The 23,008-nt window shown below is 44.3% G+C and overlaps 1 protein-coding gene across 13 annotated transcripts in view; it reads left to right on the top strand.

Annotated features, from left to right (window-relative positions):
* Positions 1–23,008, top strand: part of pcdh15b (protocadherin-related 15b) — a 1,980,039-nt gene that overhangs the window by 1,870,376 nt on the left and 86,655 nt on the right. For all 13 annotated transcript variants that reach the window (XM_038773429.1, XM_038773427.1, XM_038773426.1 and 10 more), the window contains 2 exons: positions 16,022–16,237; positions 19,932–20,020. In XM_038773429.1, coding sequence (XP_038629357.1) covers positions 16,022–16,237; positions 19,932–20,020 — 305 coding nt within the window. The remainder of the gene's footprint in view (positions 1–16,021; positions 16,238–19,931; positions 20,021–23,008) is intronic.

Here is a 23,008-nt window from a genome sequence, read left to right as displayed (position 1 = left end):
ATGTCCAATCCACCTACCCTGAACATCTTTGAGTTGTGGGGGCGAAACCCACACAAACATGGGGAGAATGTGCAAACTCCACACGGTCAGTGACCCAGAGCCGGGATCAAACCTGGGACCTCGGCGCCGTGAGGCAGCAGTGGTACCCACTGCGCCACCGTGCTGCCCATAGGATAGGTAATGTTAGATACGGGATAGGGCGGCACGGTAACATAGTGATTAGCACTGTTGCATCATAGCGCCAGAGATCCGGGTTAGTTTCCTGGCTTTGGTCATTTTCTGTGCGGAATCTGTACGTTCTCCCGGTGTCTGCGTGGGTTTCCTCCGGGCACTCCAGTTTCCTCCCATAAGTCCCGAAAGATGTGCTTGTTAGGTGAATTGGACATTCTGAATTAACCCTCAGTATACCACAGGTGCCGGCGTGTGCTGACTGGGGGCTTTTCACAGTAACTGAATTGGAGTGTTAATGTCTGCCTACTTCCCCACTGATATCTAAGTGGGGAAGTATGGTTGGGAGGGTGACTGAGGAGATCGATTTTAAAAAAAGGGCAGCACGGTAGTATTGTGGATAGCACAATTGCTTCACAGCTCCAGGGTCCCAGGTTCGATTCTGGCTTGGGTCACTGTCTGTGCGGAGTCTGCACGTCCTCCCCGTGTGTGCGTGGCTTTCCTCCGGGTGCTCCGGTTTCCTCCCACAGTCCAAAGATGTGCAGGTTAGGTGGGTTGGCCATGATAAATTGCCCTTCGTGTCCAAAATTGCCCTTAGTGTTGGGTGGGGTTACTGGGTTATGGGGATAGGGTGGAGGTGTTGACATTGGGTAGGGTGCTCTTTCCAAGAGTCGGTGCAGACTCGATGGGCCAAATGGCCTTCTGCACTGTAAGTTCTATGATAATCTAAATTCTATGATATTATTGTTATTATGTTGTTTCCTGCAATAGTTTGCTTGACACTTGGCAACCTTACTGATCTAAAATGTCAAGCAGATATCTTTGCCTCGCCATATATATCTATAATTTAAAGAACAATAACTCTCTGGAGTTTGATGGAGCACTCTCCACTTGGATGGATGAGTGCTGCTCAAGAAATTCAACCCCATCCAGGCAAAAGCAGCCATTTGATGAGCACCAAGTCCATGACCTAAAACGTTCATTCCTTCTACCACTGGCGCACAGTGGCAGCCATGTATACCATCTACAAGATGCAAAACAGCAACACGCAAAGAGTTCTTTGATGGCACGTTCCAAACCCAAAGACTCTACCCACGAAGGACAAGGGCAACAGACATATTGGAACGGCACCACCTGCAAATCTCCCTCCAAGTTACTCGCCGTCATGACTTGGAACGAATGAGAAAAGCACTGTTCCTTCATTGTCCTGTGACAAAATCTTAGAACTCCTTTCCTAACAGCAACATGAAAGTAATATTTGCAGTGCAGCGGTTCCAGGAGGCAGCTCACCACTGCCTTCTCAAGGGCAATTAGGGATGGATAACAAATGCTGGCCTTGGGTGTGATGCTCACATCCCATGAACAAATGACGAAAAGGTTACAATTGTCTGAAGTTTAACTGACACATGGGGCTGGATTCTCAGGTCCCCCCAGCCATCTGTTTCTCTGCGGCACACTTAGCTGGCAACGGGATTCTCTACTCCTTCCCCTTGTCAATGGGATTTCCCATTGAAGCCACCCCGTGCTGCCGGGATACCTCCGGACGGGGGTGCGCTGCCAACGGGAACAGAGGACCCCGACAGCCAGAGAATTTCAGCCATGGTTTCTGAGTGAAAAGCTTTTTTCAACTGCTTATGCCCATAACACAATGGTAAAGTTTAGACAGTGATGCTTCATTTTGTTGCAGAGAGTTTCCTCCTTCCGTTCATTTTAGAATAATTAAACCTAAAACGGTTCAATTTTAATCATCTACAATAGTTTAAAGATTTGTTACTGTAGATGTTAGTCCACAGCCAAATATTAGGCTCAACCCAGAATATATTATCATTCGCAAGGGGGCCGGAAGAATATGGAAAATCTGCAGTACCTCAGTGTTAAACAAAGTAGACCAATCTTGCTCTTTTTACCCTGCGGTAATTGGAACATGGAACTCACTAAAGCTGATAGGCTGGAAGAAGTGGAAAAATGGTCCACTGTCCTATACTGAAATCTTTCACTTTGATGAACACAAATAATTCACCTACCTAAAAGACAATAATTTAAACCAAATTTGCTTTTTCCACGATGTGAAAGTAAAACAATCGAGCCCACTTGACTATAGTCAGAATTTTCAAAGCATCTGGTCTTGTGGAATGATTAGGTCCCTCTCAACAATGAAATCCAGAAAGAGGACGTCTGCTTGTGTGAGATAAGGTAGCCTAATTAACTCTGGTAAGCGTAAATCGCTATCCATCTCGTAGACGTCACTGAGCCTGCCTTTTAATCTTCTGCTTCCGATAGTGCCTAAACAAATCAAAATGTTTTAATTTCCAACAATGAGAAGAAATTGCATTGTGTGCAATAACAGTTGATATTTACTGCTGACCTATAATGGGTTTAATTTTTGCATCCCACCTGATAATCACTAAATGATCCTATTCCTGGGAAATACACGGAAATACATTTTCCACCTCAATGACTGAAATTGAGTGCGTAACCTTTACTAACGAGCCTTAAGTGATAAATTATCCAAAATAATATACAAATCACCATCCTAGGGGGTTATTCCAATTCTCTTCCAGCAGCTAGTGGTGTGCTAAGGCAGGCTCTCACCTATTTCCATAGCTAGTAATTCTCGGAACAGGTCGTTGGTCTGTCGTCAGGGGCTGAAACCTTGAGGGGTGCCACTCCACATTAGGTGTGGCTACCCAGGAGTCTCTCCCAGCCATTGGCAAGTTTGAACTCATTTGCAGTTTGAAAAACTCAGCCGCGTTATGAATGCACCGTCTTTGGCAATTAATTCCTGGGGTGGGACTCAAACCCAGAGGTTCTGGCTCAGAGGCAGGGACACTACGAGAGGGACACTGCGCCACAAGATCTCCACTCGGGAGTTATGCTTGAGAAATAGAGAGAGCATTGATTTTGATAGAAGAATTTGTCAAATAATGAAAGAACATTTTAACAGGGATCCTTCACCCATTTTCTGTAAGTTGTGAATGGAATGGCTCCGTTATTAGTTCAGCTAGTTTATCCGGTGAGTCACTGAATCATACAGTGATCCTTCCTCAGGCCTGAACTACCTGGGGGCAGTCACTGAGATTAGTATCAGAGGTGTTGAATTAAAGTGAAGAACGCTAGGCAAATTTCCCATCCTGTTTAATGTGCACTAATTGCAAAGCAGAAGGGTATTGTCAGCCATTTGGGTGGCACGGTGTCATAGTGGTTCGCACTGCAGCCTCACAGCTCCAGGGACCCGGGTTCAATTCCGGCCTCGGGTGACTGTGTGAAGTTTGCACTTTCTCCCTATGTCTGTGTGGGTTTCCTCAGTGGTTTGCAGTGCCAGGGTCCCAGGTTCAATTCCCACTTGGGTCACTGTCTGTGCGGAGTATGTACATTCTCCCCGTGTCTGCGTGGGTTTCCTCCGGGTGCTCCAGTTTCTTCCCATAAGTCCCGAAAGACGTGCTGTTCAGTGAATTGGACATTCTGAATTTTCCCTCTGTGTACCCGAACAGGCGCCAGAATGTGGCGACTAGCGGCTTTTCACAGTATCCTCATTGCAGTGTTAATGCAAGCCGACTTGTGACAATAATAAAGATTATTATTATTATTCCTCCTAGAGTCCAAAGATATGCATGTTAAATGGATTGGTCATGATTAATTTCCCTTAGTGTCCAAAAGGTTAGAGTAAGTGGGGCTACTGGGTTAAGGGGATAGGGTGGGGGCCTGACCCTATGTAGGGTATCCGCTCACAGCGTCGTGGCAGACTCAATGGGCCGAATAACCTCCTTCTGCACTGCACTGTAGTGATTCTTGGTAGTAGTGATATTCAGTCAGGCTTTTCTTTAGATGTCCAGTGTGCACACCAGAACACAGGCCAGATGATGTATATTTCGGAAGATAATCAATCCCAGAAACTCAGTCCCTTGCTGCTAATTATTCCCTGCAAGGCGGTGATGGGAGGAAGGGGACATAATGCCAAAGCAAATCATTTGAGAAAGCTTTATCGTGTAATTCATAGAATTTACATTGCAGAAGGAGGCCATTCAGCCTATCGAATCTGCACTGGCCCTGGTAAGAGCACCCTACCTAAGCCTATGCCCGCACTAGCCACATAACCTTGTAACCCATCTAATGGCCAATCCACCTAACCTGCACATCCTTGGGCTGTGGGAGGAAACTGAAGCACCCGGAGGAAACCCACGCAGACACAGGGAGGAAGTGTAAACTCCACACAGACAGTCATAAGAGACCAGACTTGAACCCGGGTCCCTGCAGCTGTGAGGCAACAGTGCTAACCATTTGCCAACGTGCCGCCCATAATTCTGTCCTTAGATGCTTCTCGAAAATCCGCTTGAATCCCACCTTTTGCAAAACTATGGAAAAAGCATCATGAGGACGAGTTCTCTCCTCTTCCAGACATTCACCTAAAGCAGATTTGACCTCCATGTTCCACCCACCAGTAATTTTGTTGGAAATCAAACTTTGAATAACTGAGTTCAGTTAATCATTAAGAAGAAATAAACCATTTGTCAACTAAAGGAATTGATTAAAAAATTAAGATTGTGCAAGTTTTAAAAGCATTGGTTACCGAACATTAGTTAATTATAAAATTTAGCCTATTTGATTCGTCTGATAATGAACATGGTGAAAATATCAAGTCACATTTTAAAGCTAAATAATAGGATTTGGTCCCATAGGCTACATTTATCAAACATTGAAATAGTACAAGACAAAACTGTAAAGAAACAAAGAACAGGCGAAATATATAAAAGTGCCAACAGTTAAAATTATTTTTATTGATTAGATATGAATAAATGGCACTGTTAAATTACAGTATAAAAATGTGCAAATTCATAAATAAGAATGAGAATGAATTTATTACATTTTTTTCTTAGACTAGAACTTCTGAAATTACTTTTGCACAAAAGACCAGCCTGAGCTTTACGGTGATTTTGAAATTAAACTGGGCTTTGCAATATCGTTATATTTTGAATAATGCTGTCATAGACACAGCAGTAGTTCTGTTTCTCTAAGCTGAATAATTTAACAAGACATTTCAACATTCAGACATTTACTTTGAATATAATTGTAGGTCTTTATCTTATCGATTGATGTTCAGATTTTATTGGTATCCAAGAATGATGGATGTACTTTTGCTGATCAGTTTGTGATCTCGTAGCTCCCTCGTCTGGTGGAATTTAGACAGAATTTAGGTTGCGATTGCTTTAAAGAACAACGTTGGCTGGTAGTTAATGGAGCCTGCTCGAGCTAGGCTAGGAGGTGCGTGGACCCCATATTTGGAAGGGAGGCCAGTGACCCACTCTTCCCTCAGCAGGAAAGCTGACACCCATTAGGCCAGCGGAGTGAATTGGCCAAAATGGGAAACCCCGGACTTCCAGTGGTGACATGTAGAAGAGCAGTCATACACGATTTGGCTCCCACCAGTGAACATTTATTTAAGCCCTTTTTGCCCGATTTTTGGAGGAAATTTGGGCTGGAGTTTGGTTTGATTGATGGGTTAAGCCTCGCACGTCAAAGGGATGCCAAATAAATATAAGATGAGGCAGCAGAAAAAGAAGGAAATGTCATTGAACTTAGAAGTCTTGAGAGCTCCGTCTGAGAGGAAATGGCAGAGTTTCCTGCAGCATCGGTGGCCACTCCACTAACCGCGGAGATGATGACAGGCATCCTAGCAGGAGAACTTCAGAAACAATGGTGGGAAGTCTCTGAGGACCATGAAAGAGCGATTAAGGGGGTGATGTCCTCTGTTTGAGCGGCCTTGGCAAAAGTGGATGAAGTGGTAAAGATGCAGGGCACGGAGCGAAAAGAGGTGGAGGTGGCTCTTTCAAGACAAAGTGACCAAATCACCTCTATGGAAGCGGAGCTGGCGTGGATGGCCTGTGACAACAAGGCATTAAGAACCAAGTCGGACGATTTGGAAAATCACTCTGGAAAACAGAATTTGAGGGTGGTTGGGTCGCCGGAGGGCTTGGAGGGTCTGAGACCGACAGAGTTTATGTTCCAGTTGTTTTGGAAGATGGTGAGGGAAATGGCGTCTCCTGAGTTGGAACGGGCCGGCAGGTCGTTGAAAGAGAAACCCCATGCTGGTGAGCCATGTTCTTTCAGTTTTCAAGATAAAGAAAGACTTCGATGGTGGGCAAAATATGATTGGGATTCCAGTTGGGAAGGCCACGTTTTGAGGATCTATCAAGATTTTGGAGCGAGTTTGCCTTGCAGGATATGCAAAGTGCATACGGTTTTAGTTTAGGCAGGTACCATGGTCAGTGCAGGAATGGAGGGCCGAAGGACCTGTTCTTGTGCTGTATTCTTTGTTCTTTATTCAATGTTCAATTTGCCGTGGTTTACTCTGCGCGAGTGACTTATGAATCAAAGGATTGTAGTAAAATTTAAAACTCCAGAGGAGGCTAAGGCATTTGTGCAGAAACATGAAACATGGACTGGGATCATGCTAACTGTGAATTATATTGGTCGGGGGATTTATGTCTGGGATTTGGTGTGTAATTTTCGGTTTTGGTGGCGTGTTTGTTGGGCGTTTTGGAACTTTGTATTTGGATCTTCACTGAGGATTTTGTGGGATGGCTTGTTCATGTGTCTTTCCTCTTCCTGAAACAAATTAAGTCGGATTTGGGCCGGGGGCTAGCTGTCATTATGAGTTTTTGTTGTTATGCTTTTTTTTCTATGTGGGGGCCATCAAGCTTGCTAAATAGCTGGTTAACTGAAGTGGAGAGATGGGGCTGTGGGTATTTTTTAAATAAAAGCATAGGTGTGTATTTTTCATTTTGGTTGGTTTGGAAGGGAGAGCATGAGGGGGGGAGTCTTTGCCATGTTTTCTGGGTTATTTGTGTGTGGTATTGTCGGGAGGGGAGGGGGGAGGGTGGTTCTCTGGTGGTGAATGTAAAACTTTCTTTGTTCTGCCTCAATGGGGGATTTGGCAGCCATCTTGGGTGGGCCTGCTGCCAGCTCTCTTTGAGTAATTGTTGGACTGCCCCACAGGGTGGGAATGGCTGACTCTGGATTGGGGGAGGGGGATAGATGACACCCTCTTTGGCTGTTCACTTGGAATGTGAGGGAGTTAAATGCCCCAGTAAAAAGATCAAGGGTGTTTGCACACCTTAGGAGTTTGAAGGCTGAAGAGGTGCTGTTGCAGGAGACCCATTTGCGGATTGACAATCATACAAGGTTACGGGAGGGCTGGATAAGTATTTCACATGGAATTTGACAATAGGGCCTTAGGGGTTGGGATTTTGATTAATAGGAAAGCTACTTTTTTGGTGGCTAAGATTCTAATAGATCTGAATGGGAGGTATGTAATGGTTAGTGGATTGTTGGCAAGTACCCCAGCGGTCTTAATCAATGTATATGTGCCAAACTGGGATGATATAGCTTTTCTCAATAAGTTGCTAGCTTCTGTTCCCGATCTGGGCTCACACCAGGGAATTTTAACTGCATACTGAATCCTTGGCTGGATAGATTGAGACTTAAGTCTTTGTAGGAACATAAGAACATAGGATCAGGAGTGGGCCATTCAGCCATCGAGCTTGTCCCACCATTCAATGAGATCATGGCTGATCTGTGGCCTATCCACATACCTACCATATACCTCAATATCTTTGCTCATCATAAATTTATCTGTCTCAGATTTAGAATGAACAACATTTCTAGCTTCAACTGCTGTTAGTAGGAGAGTGTTCTAAACCTCCACCACGCTTTGAGTGAATAAGTTCTTCCTAACATCTCTCCTGAATGACCTAGACCTAATTTTTAGACTATGCTCCCTAGTTTTAGAATCCCCAACCGGTGGAAATAGTTTATCTTTATCTAACCTGTCTTTCCCTGTTAATATCTTGAATGCTTTGATCAGATCACCCCTTAACCTTCTAAATTCTAGCGAAAACAGGTCTCTCCTCATAACTCAACCCATACAATTCCGCTATCATTTTTGTAAGCCTATGTTGTACTCCCTTCAAAGCCGAAATATCCTTCCTAAGGTGTGGTGCGCACAGTACTCCAAGTGGGGTCTAACCAGGGTTTGGTATAGCTGTAGCATAACCCCTGTGTCTTGGCATTCCAATTTTCTAGATATATAGGCAAGCATTCCATTAGCCTTTTTGATTATTTTCTGCACTTGTCACTGCCATTTTAAGGACCTATGCATCTGAATCCCAAGTCTCGTTGGACATCCACTGTACCTAACCACTTTCAATTTAGAAAGTACTCTGCTCTTTTCTTTTTTTGTCCAAAATAGATAACCTCTCAGTTGCTTACATTAAATTCCACCTGCCACAATTTGACCCATTCATCTAGTTTGTGGTGGCAAAGACACGTTTGGCCTTTATGGAGCAGATGGGTGGGAGGGATAGGCCTTTGCTTCTGGTGGTGGTGGGGGCAGGGTATTCAGAAAAAGAGATTTTGGATTATGCTCCACATTTTGTGGATGTGGTGGTGAGGTCAGGCCCCACTCAGCGCCCCCGTGGAGGTTGCAGACGACGTTGTTGGTGGATGAGGGATTCTGTGAGAGGGTTTCCTTTGCCATTGAGGAATACATTTATTTTCATCGGAGTGAGGAGATTTTGCCTTCCACATTCCGGGAGGCTTTGAAGGCAGTCATTAAGGGGGAGATAATCTCTTAAACGGCACATAAAGAGAAGAGTTAAAGGGTGGAGAGGCAGGGATTTGTGGATGCCATCCTGGAAGTGGATCGCCAATACTTGCTTGCCCCAACGCCAGAGTTGTTGGCAAGCAAAAAGAAATTGCAGTTAGAATTTGGGCTGCTTTTAATGGGTCAAATTGTGGCAGATGGAATTTAATGTAAGCAACTGAGAGGTTATCTATTTTGGACAAAAAAAGAATAGAGCAGAGTACTTTCTAAATTGAAAGTGGTTAGGTACAGTGGATGTCCAACGAGACTTGGGATTCAGATGCATAGGTCCTTGCTTGCCCCAACGCCAGAGTTGTTGGCAAGCAAAAAGAAATTGCAGTTAGACTTTGGGCTGCTTTCAATGGGCAAGGCGGTGCACCAGCTGTGATGCTCAAGGGAGTATTTTTATGAACATGGGGAGAGGCCAGATATCTGCTAGCGCACCAGTTGAAACAGCAGGTGGCCTCTCAGGAAATAGTGCAGGTAAAGGACTCGATTGGCATGTTGGTCTCTGCTCCAGGGAAGGTCAATGAGGCTTTCAAGGTTTCATATCATCGTCTTTATGAGTTGGAGCACCCCGAGGATGGGTTGTCTATATTGGGGATTTTGGATAGCTTGTCTATCCTGGTGGGAAAACATCGGAGAAGGGAGGAATTGGAGTCCTGCTGACCCGGAGAAGGTCATGAAATGCTTGGGCTTGATGCGGTCGGGTGAGACACCAGTCCTAAATAGATTCCTGATTGAATTTTATAAGACATTTGCAGGTCAGCTGGTCTCATTGTTGTGAGAGATATTTAACGACTCCATGTCTAGGGGAGTTTGCCGGCCATATAGGCGTAGGCGTCAATTTTTTTGATTTTAAAGAACAGAGTGTGAGTCATATCACTCTATTTCATTACTGAATGCGGATGCAAAGTTGTTGACGAAGGTTTCGGAAATGCGCTTGGGGTCCTGTCTTCCAAAGGTTATATTGGAAGAACAGACTGGGTTTGTTAAGGTCAGGCAGCTGTCGGCCAATATTCAGCGATTGCTTCATGTTATTCAGTCCCCCTCTTCAGCACCTGAGACAGAGGTAATTACTTTGTTGAATACTCAAAAAGGCATTTGAGCACTGCTCCCTCACGACGCCAAGGACCCAGGTTCGATCCCAGCCCTGGGTCACTGTCCGTGTGGACTTTGCACATTCTCCCTGTGTTTGTGTGGGTCTCAACCTCACAACCCAAAGATGTAGGTGTGGACTGGCCACACTAAATTACCCCTAATTGGAAAAAAAAAGGTACTCTAAAATCATTTTACAAGAGGCATTTGATAGGGTTTGGGTGTATGTGTTCGTGATCCTTGGAAAGTTTAGTTTTAGACCTAGATTTATATCATGGATTCAGCTTTTATACAGGGTCCTCACTGCAAGGGTTCATATGAACACCTTGAGATCAAAATATTTTCAGCTGAAGAGAGGCAAGAGTCAGGGGTGTCCATTGTCCCTGCCCTTGTTTGCCTTGGCAATTGGAATATGTCCACAGAGGCAGATGTCCAGTCACCAGAATTCCTTTTATTTACAAACCTGACAGCTGAACAACCATGACCATTCAGTCTGCTGTCTACACCGGGGGGTGGGGGGGGGGGGGGGGGGGGGGGGGGGGGGGGGGGGTGGCGGAGAGCATAGGTGTCTCTGTACACAGATGATTTGCTGTATGTGATGGACCCTCTCTCCAGTGTAGACGAGATAATGAAGCTGTTTTGGAGTTTTGGCTCCTTCTCAGAGTATAAATGAACCTGAGCAAAAGCAAATGCTTTCCAGTGAATCTCCCAGGGAGGGGAGCTGATCTGGAGAGGTTGCCTTTTCGCCTAACCGGGTCCAGCTTCCGTTATCTGGAACTCCGAATGGCCCATGAGTGCACCTCGTTTCATAAACTAAATTTTGCGAGCCTGGTAAATGTGGTCAAGGCTGATTTGACGAAGTGGGGTCACCCTCTATCTGTCCCTAGTGGGCAGGGTCTAGTTGGTAAAGATGAATATCCTTCCAAGGTTTCTATTTTTGTTTTAGTGTCTCCCAGTTTTCCCTTGCCCAAATCTTTTTGTGAAAGTCAATAAAATTATTTCTTAATTGGGTGGGCAAGACCCCATGGATTTGCAGAGGGAAAGGCAATTGGGAGGGTCTAGCACTGCCAAAACTATTATTATTGGGAAGCGAATATTGAAATGATACAGGGCTGGTTTAAGGGTATGGAGTCCATGTGGGAGTGAATGGAGAAGAGTGCCTGTAGAGGAACTAGTTTGAGTGCCTTAGTTACGGCTCCTCTTCCATTTTCCTCTGCAAAGTGGACTTCAGATCTGGTGATCGTGGCCACTCTAAGAATATAGAGACAGTTTAGGCAACATTTCAAGCTGGGTGCCATGTCGTTGTTAGCCCCATTCTGCGGTAACAATAGTTTTGTTCCAGCGGCCTTTTGGGCATGGTGGGAGGAGGGTTGAAGCAGTTTGGTGACATGTTTATAGAAGAGATATGCTGGTTTTAAGGAGTGGTTGGGCAAGTTCCAGCTCCAAAGAACTAATCGGTTTAGATATTGTCAGGTGTGCAACATTTTGAGTAAGGAAATTCCATCCTTCCCCTTGGTACCGTCGCTCTCATTAATGGATAGGGTTGTTTCGAGTGTTGAGCTCGGGGCAGGAAAGATATTGGATATTTATGAACAACTGGTGTTGGTCGAGCAACCCCCATTGGATGAGGTTAAAGAGAAGTGGGAGAGGGAGCTAGATCAGGCTTTTGAGGGGGGGGGGTGCGGTGGAGTGATGTTCTACGCAGTCAACTCAACCTCCTCATGTGCTATGATTAACTTGATTCAGTTCAAGGAGATGTATGGGGAGCATTTGACTCGGGCACGGATGAGTGGATTTTTTCCAGAGCTGGAGGACACGGGACTCGGCGAATCACACACACATGTTCTGGACTTGCCTGAAATTTGTCAGCTTTTGGATCTCCTTCTTCAGCACCATGTCAGGAATTCTTGGGATTGAGTTGGAGCCATGTCCTTTGGTGGCTATCTTTGGGGTTTCAGACTTGCCGGAGCTGCGGACATGGGCGAAGATGGATGCTCTGGCCTTTGCATCGCCGATAGCCTAAAGGTGAGTTCTGCTTGGCTGGAGAACTCCAGTTCCACCCAGTGCTTCATTGTGATTAAGTGACCTCATGGACTTCTTGCAGTTATACAAGGTCATGTATATCAAGAGGGGTTTGGCAAAAGGGTTCTATTCGAACATTAGGAAGGGACATTAGGAACAGGGTGCTTGCTGAGAGCCAACCTCTAACCTAAACCTTGCAATCGTCGCCCCCACCTCCCTACACCCCACCACTCATCAGCGATCCCCTCCTAGTGACCTCTACTCATCGCTGTCCAGGAACCCCTTGATGGCCTCTATTGAAGGCCTCACTTGTATTACCAGCAGCACCCATCAGTCCCAGTTGTGCTGCCTGTGACGGAGAGCCGACAACCTAGAATTGGCCTGCAGCTCTCAGTGGGTGTGATTTGCATCCCCAGGGTCCTGAATCCCGGGGAATGCCAAAGACTGTGCAGTAAAGTGCCTGGTGGGTTCCCCACTGGTTGTCCAACCCATAGATGGGAGTCACGTTTGGACATGAAATTCCACCCATTTTGTGAATATAGTTGTTGCCAGGACAGCTAAAAACAAATATACCTTTGTTCTGTAATGAGTTCCTGCTTTGTTAAACAAATTGAAACAGTTTACCCTGAAGACCATTGTTCATCAATAATGTTGTGTCTTGGAGAAAAGTCTTCGGAGCATCTTGTGAGCTGATAAATTTTCAGAGGATTTTTTGAATGTTAATCTCTTAGTTTATATGTCCATAAGACGTGGGAGCAGAAATAGCCATTCGGCCCATTAGGTCTCTCAATGAGATGATGACTGATCTGATCTGGTAATCCTCAATTCTGCTTTCTCACCGTATCCCCATAAACCTCGATTCCCACACTGAAAAATATAAATATATAGAAGAAAAAATAAATGCTGTGCTGAAGGGGAATTTAGGAATCTATATAAGTGGTTAAAAGAAAATAGAAGATCATATCAGTAGATTAAATGAAGCAAGATAATAGTAAGCGAATGTGGAACCTGTTGGGCTAAATGTCCTGTTTCTGTACTTAATTGTTTATAAAGGGCAGGAAACTCCATTTGTAAGATTACGTTCTCCTGCCAGAGCTGAATTGCACCTCCCGCTGGGAGTGCAAATTAGGGAGTGAATCGTAATTCTTAGCCATGGTGAGGATTGAGAAGGATTCCCCAGGAAATCCCATGGCTGGCCCCCGCAATGCAGTTAAACCCCCACCTCAGGAATTTCTTGGATCACCCTTCACCCCCTCCCCCCTTAATTTGGGGATGACCCAACCACCCCACCCCCAGAGATCCCCAATTAAATAAATACCCCCCCCCCCAGAGGCCACCTAAAAAAAAAAGAGACCACCAAGAGAAATACCCCAGAAGAAAGACCCCTGTCTGGATGGTTCCAAAAGTGGGACTCCTGTCAGGAAGCCCCTCAGTAGAGGGAGCCCTGTCAAGAAGCCCCCCCCCCCAGAAGAGAGGCCCCTGTCTGGAAGCTGGAGAACAGTCCAACCAGAAGTAATGATAAAAAATCACTGCTTTAATACTCACTTGACCCCCAGTCAGGCGCACACAGCACCGACCAGCAGTGTGTCCTTGGCAGCTTGACCACCTGCTGGCCCAGGCACAGGAAGCAGCACCTGTCAATATCTGGAAAGGGAAAGCCAGTCAGTTGGGTTTAAACTCCCTCAATCTTTGATCTGCAAGCCATGCATTCATTTTTCTTTGATATTGAGTTTTCTAGGCTGTTATTTACAGCTTCCACACACATCCTGCTCTCAGCATTGTTCCATTCATCTCCCTTCACAGCTGAGTGACTTTGAAGTGATCAGATGTGAAACTAACAGAAATGTTTGTAAACATCAAGCTTTGATTTGACAGCTTCTGGCCCACATGAAACAGAGTTAAGTGCTTTCCATTCATCTCCCTTCATGGTTGAGTGACTTTGAAATAGTCAGCAATGAAACTAAAAGTATTTAACCCTGTATGATGCGGTTCAGGGTCTGTCTATCAAAGCGTGCTGTTCATGAATATTGAGGTAGTTCCACCACGTCAGGTACACGTTTGTCAAGACCTGCACCAAATTCCGCCCATGTGATTTGCAGCCCAGAGGACTGGAGAACCATGAAGGCCTGGAGGTTCAAGGGCCCGGAGAATATGATGGCCTGCCCAACAATAGAATGCAAATCGGTTTTAATGGCATATTTATATCCTATCACTGGCGTGGGACGCAAACCTTGATCCCAACGTGAGCAGGGAACCGGGGCATCGAGCACAACCCCATTTTTCCACGACGCTGAATTCTCTGCCACTTCGGGAATTCCAGCAATGGCAGCGCTCGGCGGAGAACCCAGCCCAAAGTTGCAAGAATGTAATTGGTCACATTTCATGGCAAATAGATGTTTATTTTGCTTTCAAATAAATGTAACATGTAATAAATAAATGATAAATTGTACTGAGCACTTAAGGCGATTTAATTGTTTAGATTTTTGCTCTTTGGATTCTGTAGGCATTGTTAGCTTTGTGTTTTTCATCTTGTTTTTATATTCAAAAATTATAAATATTTACACAAGTTAAAGCCAGGAAAAGTCAATATGTTTGTAACATGTAAACTAATAATTTTATTGACTGTGCAATGTGTTTACTTCATCTAAGTGTATTGCTGCATTATGCAAGCGATTTTCTTTCAATCATTGTAGTAGATTCTTCACCAGGATAGCACTCGGCAAGTAAGATGCCTGAACATTTTGCATTCTCAGCACTGCTCAACATATTACACTGTCATACTATGCTGAATGCAGCAGTTTTACAGATCAAATTTTTTTCTTACAATGTGACTGATAACAAAATCCAATACCACACAAATTCCTTATTTTTGCAATTGAACATTACACATGACTTCTTTACATCGATCGCCTTGTGTCATAACTGTTCTTGATGGGGCCTTCTCATCAATGTGCTCAAAATGTTAAAAGAGTTCCAGATGGGAAACAGAAAGAAATTATTCCCTCTGTTTGGGACGAAGTCAAGGATCAGAGGCATAATCTTAAAATTAGAGATTGACCATTTAGCTTTGAAACCAGAGAACACTTGTTCACGCAAAGGGTTGTCGAGATCTGGAATTCTCCCATACAGAGGATTTTGAATTTGAGCTTCCAAGATTGAGAGCCACTTCTTTATTAGGTGAGTATCATCGGATATGGTGTTAAAAGATGGGTAAATGATGCTGTACATATCAGTCATTGTCATATTGAATGGAAGTACATACAAGGGGCTGAATGGCCTACTCCTGTCCCTCTGGTTTTTTTTCTTATTTTGTGAGTTGTTTCTCTCCTCTGCCAGCTACTCAATGCACAGCTCTGGCTCTGCTTTTTTATTCATTCATGGGATGTGAGCATCGCTGGCTGGGCCAGCATTTTTGCCTGCCCTGAGGGCACTTAAAAGTCAACCACATTGCTGTGGATCTGGAATCACATGTAGGCCAGACCAGGTAAGAACGACAGATTTCCTTCCCTAAAGGACATTAGTGAACCAGATACGACAATCGACAATGGTTTTGTGGTCACCTTTTCGACTTTTAACCAGATTTTTATTAAATTCAAATTTCACCATCTGCCATGTCGGGATTCGAAGCCGGGTCACCAGAGCATGACTTTGGGTCTCTGTATTACTAGTCCAGCGACAATACCACTACACCACTGCCTCCGCCAAAGGGGCAAATGTGCTTTACACACGTCATGGTCTTACCTCATAATATTGACTCCATTCACCTTGAAGGAGGTCAGTTTCAACTTGACGTACTTGCATTTCCAGTTGCAAGCCTTGTTCCCTTGAAAATAATTCCAATCCTTTGAGCTAAGTTGAGGACGCAAACAACACTGCTTGTCGAAAGTAAAATAGATAGTGCCTCGCCTTTTTTAACCATTGCTGTGCTGCATGTTCTCTGGTTATTCCTGGTGGGACCTATGTTCTATCCTTCTTGTCAACATCTACCAAAGTAATGAAATGGATGGATCATCTTTTTAGTGGCAGAGCCCTGTTTTATGAATAAATGTGATGTGTGACTAGCCAATGGGGTTTCATTATTTTCTGCATTACCAGGTTGAAGATGAAGACAGTGGAAACTACAGTATTTCTCAGTTCCGATTAATCATACCACCTGCAAAGGATGGAAAGGATGGCTTTGTGATAGAAGAGTACACTGGTGCAATCAAAACATCTATCACATTCAGAAACATGAGACGATCGTATTATAAATTTGAAGTCATTGCAACAGACAACTATGGAACAGAATTGAGCAGTAGTGCACAAGTTGTTGTAAGTACAGGGCCTGCATTTTTAAAATTGTTTTGCTTTACCTTGAAATGGATTGTCTTGCGTTCAAGGTCTTCCTTTTAATAAATAACGAATGCTATTTTTCCATCATGAGACTCGCTGTAAAATACATTATGGACTTAATTACAGCGATGCACCCATCTTGAAATTAGTAAATCAGAATGAAGTTTACACATTTGTTCAGCGTATTCGAGTTAAATTAGTGGCCAATTCTATTGTGTGTGTTCACCACTTCAGTGGGGGTGTAGTGCTGAGGATGATCTCCTATATTCTGTTATTTTAACAATGTATCTTTAATTACTTTTAAAAGCAGGCTTTAATAGAAGACTCCTTTCGTGCTCTCCCAGTCATTGAATTCACTGTTAAAATTGCTTCAAAATAAATTTTTAAGGTAGAAATCATCACTGTCACTCCTACTTTAGCAATTGTTTCATCTGGAACAATACAAAGCAGGAATGTTTTACATAGGCAGATGAGCTCATGCTGAATGGCCTTATGTGCAATGTTCTGTGAACGCAATGCTGGCTAAGGCTCTCTTTCAAGCACCAATTTAGGGGCGGAAATAGATAGATAAAGTAATGGGTTCATGAATGAAGCAAATGTTAGATTAAGTCATTGTCATTTATTTCCTCCATCAGAGCAGCCCCGCATTCAGTCATACTCCTCCCTTAAACATGGCAGGCAGACTGTTTGGAAAGCAGTAACATTGGAGGCTCTCGCTTCTGATTTATAGTCTTGTTGAGGCTCTGAAATCATGCCAGATAATCAGCTCTGTGCACAGCAAGAATGCTGAGGAAAAACGTTCTTAAATTGGGTTTAAGGTTTCAATTCAGCGCCGACAATGTTTGTGGCCAGTCTCAGTCTAGTTAAAACAGAATGCTATTTGAACCATCCATTCACTTGATGTTCAAAGTAGATCTTAATAAACAGTTCAAATGAAACAAAATTCTATTCCTTCAAACTTGGGTGGGTCTTTCCGGTGGATCAATATTACATGGAATGTACTGTGTGCACTTTTTTCTAAGTGCAGACTTTCTGTGTGTAATGTTTTGTGTGTATTCAGGAGACAAATTCAGGGCAATTAAGCCCTAGCTAAAAAAATTTTAAAACCCAAGATAAATTTGCCGGTCTCTTTAACTATGTTTATTTAAAACAGTTGGTTGTGAGGTGAACTCACTCATGCATTACATTTTCTTGTAAATATAAACTGGATTGCAAACTTCGCTCAGTCCGATGCCCAAGTCATATCCAAGGAAAAAGCATACACGTGCCAAGACCCCAACATGGCAAACATTTGGCTTGCTAAAGCAATGTGTCAGATATTTGGACGTGTGGAGGAGGTAAGGGTGCTTGCAATGTTCTCCAATGAAAATGGTCAAAATGTTGTGTCAGAATGGCCGGTGCCGCATAATATTTCCATGGACAGAGGCTTCACCATGGATTGAAAAAGAAGCAGCAACATTTATGAAAATTGTAAGAATAACGTTACACAGGAGCCATCAGCAAGGCATCAGATAATGCAACCTGGAAGATAGATGAATGAGGCAATCATTGGCTAAAACTATTGCTCGACAATTTCTGCCATAGCTTTCTATTGGATATATTTACCATCCGAGAACCTTTGATTGTTTAACTTGTTTATCTTTGTTTTACTTACCTTGGAACCCTGTAAGTTCACGTGAGTATTCTTTTGGAAAAAAAATGTGCATTTCTATTCCTACATAATAAAGCAACAAATGATGCTTGATCCATTGGTGAATGCACTGTTTACTTCTGTTGCTGAACGTCAGGACTTGCAAGTGGGACTAACATTCTTCTCAGAAAGCTACAGAGAACCTATACAAGTCAATTGATAGCAGACAAAGTGATCTTAAATGAAGGAGCAGTGAGACACTTACTCATCCAGTGTTTTATACTGGTAAATTTGATTGTTCAAACTGCTTAATTCCACAAAATGCTTGTACATACCTTGGGCATCCCTAAGCCTTGGATTTGCCAACTTACAGCTCAGCTTTTCAGATATGGTTTTGGAGTGTGCGCCTATAGAGAGAGACTGTGGACTTTTTAAAATTCATCAATCGGATGTAGGCATCGCTGGCTGGGCTAGTATTTATTGCCCATTCCTAATTGCCCTCGAGAAGGAGGTAGTGAGCTGCTTTCTTGAACTACTACTGTCCTTGTGGTGTAGGTACACCCATACTGCTGTTTGGGGGGAGTTTGAGGATTTTGGCCCAGCAACAGTGAACTAACAGTGATAGATTTTCAAGCTAGGATGGTGAATGGCTTGGAGGAGAACCTCCAGTTGGTGGTTTTCCCATGGATCTGCTGCCCTTGCCCTTCCAGATGGTAGTGATAACGGGTCTGGAAGGTGCTGCCTAAGGAGCCTTCATGAGTTTCTCCAGTGCATCTTGTCAGTCGAACAAACGGCTGTCACTACGTCGGTGGTGGAGAGAGTGAATGTTTATGGAAAGGGTGCCAATCAAGCGGGCTACTTTGTCCTGGATAGTGTCAAGCTTTTTGAGGGCTGTTGGACTGCAGTCCTCTGGCAAATGGAGAGTATTCCATCACACTATTGACCTGGGACTTGTAGATAGTGAACAGGCTTTGGGGAGTCAGGAGGTGAGTAACTCACCTAGGGGGCGGGATTCTCCCAACCCTGGGCCGGGCCGGAGAATCCCTGCGAACGGGCTCTCCCGGCCAGCCCGACGATTCTCCGGCCCGGATGGGCCGTGCTGTCATAAGAAAAGAGCCGAGTCCCGCCGGCGCCGTTCTAACCTGCTCTGAGCCGGCGGGACCTTGGCGTTGAAGGGTCGGGTGGCAGCTTGTGGGGGCGGAGGAAGGGGGCCTACCCCAGGGGGCCCCCCCGATGTGGCCTGGCCCATGATCAGGGCCCACCAATCGGCGGGCCGGTCTCTGTGGCTGGGGGCCTCCTTTCCTATGCGCCGGCCCCTGTAGTCCTGTGCCATGTTGCGCGGGGCCGGCGCATTGAGGGAGGCCACTGCGCATGTGCGCGTTGGTGCCAGCGACAATAAGCATGTTCTCGTTGGTGCCGGCGCAACTGCACATGCACGGATCCCACGGCGCACGTGTCACACCGGGATCAGCAGCTGGAGCGTCGCGAACCGCTCCAGCGCCGTGCTGGCCCCCTGTAGGGGCCAGAATTAGTCCTGGGAGTTACGACGGCGTTTACGACGCCGTGGCCACTCTGCCGCGGGATTGGAGAATCCCGCCCAGGATTCCTAGCGATAGGAAACAGAAATTCTGCAGAAACTTCTTTGTCTTTGGTTTGGAAATTCTGAAACATGGTGATGGACTTTCACAAATGCAGGAAAAGTTTTCTTTCTTTTCATTTAAAGAGCATTGGTTTACCTCTGCTGTGTCAGCATATCCATAATTTAAGATACATGTCTCTAAGGGACAGCTTCTTTATACACATCAGAATACATTATTAAAGATTATTATCACTTGTATGCCTGAAGTTTCCAGAAGGAAATTAAGAGATCATGATTTTATCCTCCTGCACTTGGTGTTGTACCCTATAAACAGTAAGGCTTATGCAGCTTTTACAATACAGTTGAATCAAGTTTTTGAATAAATTAGTAACTGTGTGGCCAAGTTGTCTGCAACAAAAATAGCCATGTTAGAACCAACAGGATTGTATTTGTCATTTCTCTAGGTATCCGTAGTCAATGAACTGGATATGCAAGTGATTGTTTCAAATGTCCCTCCTACTCTGGTGGAAGAGAACAAGGATCAGCTGATCGGGTATTGTGTCGTTTTCATACCTTAGGGTCTAAATATTTATTTGTCTGAATAAATAAAGCAGCAGCTTATTTCAAATTATTCCTGATATTTTAATTGTTTATGAAATCTGCAAAGTGTCCAGTGAATATATATAGCCTATAACATGCAATGCAGGTTATTGATGGTCAATGCCTTCAATTAGATCAATTGCTTTAAAGAATATAAACCTAATATAAAACTTTGGTAGGCCACTGTTACCTAAGGAAGATTTTATATAGTTTTATGAAATTACTTTGTTGTTTTAAAGGTGGGATCAATCTCATTCCATCAGCTGATCTTTCACTGACGATCGTCCAAGTGTTGAACTCAAATAGATTAAGTGGATTTCGGACAGTATCAATATGTGGGGCAGTATCAAAATGTGGGGTAGTATCAACAAATGAGGCAGTATCAACATGTGGAGTAGTATCAACATGTGAGGCAGCATCAATATGTGTGGCAGTATCAACATGTGGTGCAGTATCAGGGTGTGGAACAGTAGTAACATGTGGGGCAGCATCAGGATCTGGAGCAGTATCAGCAAGTGGGGCAGTATCAGCATGTGGGGCAGTATCAGCATATGAGGCAGTATTGGCAGTGTACTGCTATTAGCTTTGGTACAGTATCAGCAGTGGATTGGTATCTGCAGTGGGGCATTATCAAAAATGGGGTGATATCAGCAGCAGAACGGTTTGAGCATTTGACATGGCTCAGCAGTGGGGCAGTATCAGCAGTGGGATAGTATCAGCAGTGAAAGGATATCAGCAACGGGGTCCTATCAACAGTGGAACGGTATTGGCAGTGGGGCGGCATTAACAGTGGAGCAGTATCAGCAGTAGAATGGCATCAGCAGTGGAGTGGTGTCTGTAGTGGAACGGTATCTGCAATGGAACAGTATCAGCAGTGGGGGTATCAGCAGTGGGGCTGTGTCAGCAGGGGAACCTAATCAGCAGTGGGCTGGTAGCAGCAGTTGGGCATTACTCGGCACCAAGCATATAGTCTACTTTCATTACCTCAGTTACTTTCATACTTTTGCACAATCTGGGCATATGAGCACACCTTGTACTGAAATCATACTTCATAAGATTTAATAGATTCCCAGCATGTAGTCCTTGCTGTCCCTCACCTTGCCAAAATCAATATTTGCCCATGCTTCCTTTACTATTTATTACACAATTCACGCTGTGAGCACTTGAAGATTCCTAAAGGATCCACTGCTATCCTTCTTAGTCTTCGGAAGTTTTGCACTTAAAAATAAGACCAGCAAGAAATTAGTTATAATAATGTGAGTCGTATAGCTTCCTTCCAGCAGTAAATTGCTCTTTGCTTTTGGCATTTGGATTAAAAATTCATTCCCTGTTACTTTAAATTGTACTAATTACCTTGCTGCATCCAAATATATATGTGTAAATGATGTGTTTTCTGCGAATATATATTGGGGCGGAACAATAGCACAGTGGTAGGCACTGTGACACAGGGTCCCAGGTTCAATTCCTGGCTTGGGTCACTGTCTGTGCAGAGTTTGCGCATTCTCCCTGTGTCTGTGTCGTTTTCCTCCGGGTGCTCCGGTTCCTCCCACAGTCCAAAGATGTGCAGGTTAGGTGGGTTGGCCATTCTAAATTGTCCTTAATGTCCAACATGGTTCGGTGGGGTTACTGGGTACAGGGATAGGGTGGAGGTGTGTATTTAAGTAGGGTGCTCTTTCCAATTCCATTCGATGGGCTGAATGGCCTCCTTCTGCACTGTAAATTCTATAGCTTCTATGATACGTAACACTTGCTGTATCCTTGAGACCCATGTATATTCTTCAGCTCTATAGTTAGCAGAAAATTGGAAACGCATTGACAAATTTTGTATGAGAGCAACTTTTTCGTGATTATCTTTAACATCCCAAACTTAAATGCATTTCCATATATTTCCTTAATTTGTTTATTAAGAAGCATTGATCTCATCTGGAAATTCTTTCACCATCTGCGCAATAGCTGAAAATTTGAACTATGACTTAAAGGCAATACCACCACTTCTTTACAAAGGCTTGTTGATATTCTTGCTTCTTCTTCGGAATGTTTCTCTCGTTGTCAAGGTTCTGCCAGACCCCGTGCCAGATCTGTGCAATGGTCATGTTCTGGCTGAGCCTACTAATCCCACATTCCAAAGGACAATCTTTGGAACTTGTGGGCCTCAGAGGGTTTTTTTCAACAATGCTGCCAGGCACAATTGCAGTGACCTCGTCAGTGAGAAGGTGCCCTTTGGGCAAGATTTAAGTAAATGGGAACAAAGTCCCATCGCAAACACATCACAGCGCCGAGAAAAACAAGGCTATAAAACGGGACCCGCATTCAATAAGGGGCCTCAACGGGCCACAATGGGTGGGATTTACATTACAAAGCCTCACGAGATCGCGTTAGATCTCACGAGGCGCTGCGAACCGAGTAGATCATGGGAGCGGGGTCTCCTGACTTTAATCGGCCTCACTAAGCTGCACCCTTGTGCGCCATATTTAATTAACAGCGAGTGGATATATGCAGCTCCAACCAGGCTGGGGGCGGAGTGGGGGCGGAGGGGGGGGGGGGGGGGGGGGGGGGAGGAATGGGGGGGGGGGGGGGCGGGACTGTAAAATGCGGCGAGCCATTCAAAAGTCCATTAACTTCAGTGGGGCCTTAAAATTCCACCCAGCCAGTTGTCACTTTTGCCACTGATGTACAAGTCTAGTTATTAGAGAATGTGGGGTGAGGGCATTATCCAGGTGTGTTTTTCTAACCTTGCACAACAATACTGCATGCACCCTCAATTTGTATTTGCAGTTATTAAAATGTGCAATGTCTATGAAATTAAGTGCTTATTTATTTAAATATGTTTGGACACTAATATTAATATTAGGCCTTTGATGTTTGCCCTTGACTTCTGTCAGCATGTAGATGCATAAGAAAGGGGCATTTAAGTTTCAATTTTAATCTTCTCCCTCATCAA

Source organism: Scyliorhinus canicula, chromosome 16, assembly GCF_902713615.1.
Source record: "Scyliorhinus canicula chromosome 16, sScyCan1.1, whole genome shotgun sequence".
NCBI lineage: Eukaryota > Metazoa > Chordata > Chondrichthyes > Carcharhiniformes > Scyliorhinidae > Scyliorhinus > Scyliorhinus canicula.
Note: the sequence above shows the minus strand (reverse complement) of the source record. Positions and strands in the feature narration are given on the sequence as shown.